Source organism: Aplysia californica, unplaced genomic scaffold, assembly GCF_000002075.1.
Source record: "Aplysia californica isolate F4 #8 unplaced genomic scaffold, AplCal3.0 scaffold00557, whole genome shotgun sequence".
Lineage (NCBI taxonomy): Eukaryota > Metazoa > Mollusca > Gastropoda > Aplysiida > Aplysiidae > Aplysia > Aplysia californica.
Genome location: NW_004797827.1, coordinates 116,656 through 117,719, shown reverse-complemented (window position 1 = coordinate 117,719; position 1,064 = coordinate 116,656). Strand labels below are relative to the sequence as shown.

At 41.4% G+C, this 1,064-nt stretch overlaps 1 protein-coding gene across 1 annotated transcript in view; it reads right to left on the bottom strand.

Moving 5' to 3' along the window:
• Positions 1–1,064, bottom strand: part of LOC101855048 — a gene marked incomplete at its 5' end in the record, with an annotated part of 126,015 nt that overhangs the window by 111,668 nt on the left and 13,283 nt on the right. Inside the window, 1 exon segment of the mRNA XM_013087202.2 lies at positions 56–268. Coding sequence (XP_012942656.1) covers positions 56–268 — 213 coding nt within the window.

The following is a 1,064-nucleotide window of genomic DNA, read 5'->3' as shown; positions in this document are numbered from 1 at the left end:
TAATAATATCCTGAAAATATATTAATTATTCTATAAATAACTCTAATGTACTCACTCTGACAGGTAGGCATCCGCGTGTAGCTCTCTGAGCCCCAGTCCCACATGCCGTCCTTGTTACAGGTCGCTTGGACTAGGCCTGTTCGGGCGTACTCTTCCTGGACGAAGCTGTAGCCCAGCTCGCACGTGATGTTTACGGAGTAGGATTCTCCAGCTTTGCGGCCGGCTTCGTCATTTCTTTGAATGTTTGGGGACGAAAGGTCTGGGCATTCTGGAAATGAGATGAGATGATGTTTGTTTGTTTTAGTAGAGGTTTTACGGCGCTCTCAACTGCAATAAGGTCATATATATGAGCGTCAAAAGATTAGAGGTGTTACAAGAGAGTAGCAAATATAAAAAAGAAGGAGTGGAGATAAGGATGATAGATGTTTGATAGGAAAGAAGGACCTAACCACACCAGAGCACAGAGGTGAGGAGAGGTGAGGTAAGGTGAGGTGAGATTAGATGAGGAGATGAGGTGAGGTGAGATGAGGTGAGGTTACATGAGGGGAGGTGAGATGAGGTGAGGTGAGGTGAGGTGAGGTGAGGTTAGATGAGGGGAGGTGAGATGAGGTGAGGTGAGGTGAGGTGAGGTGAGATGAGGTGGGGTAAGGTGATGTGAGATGAGGTGAGGTGAGGTTAGATGAGGGGAGGTGAGATGAGGTTAGATGAGGTGAGATGAGATGGGGTAAAGTGAGATGAGATGAGGTGAGGAAAGGTGAGATGAGGTGAGGTGAGGTGAGTTGAGCTGAGATGAGATGGGATGAGGCCAGATTCGATAAACTTTTATGGTCTACGAGGGAAGTTTTAGTTGGATTTGCCATAGCATCAAAAACAATAATCATCATAATATTTATAAGGTTCAGCTTCGATACAGAAATGCGCTCACTATAATGTTGTTGTTGTGTAATCGAGCTGGAGTCCATTTTATTTATTTATTTATTTATGTATTTATGTATTTATTTATTTATTTATTTATTTATTTATTTATTTATTTATCATTTATTTATTTATTTATTTATTTATAT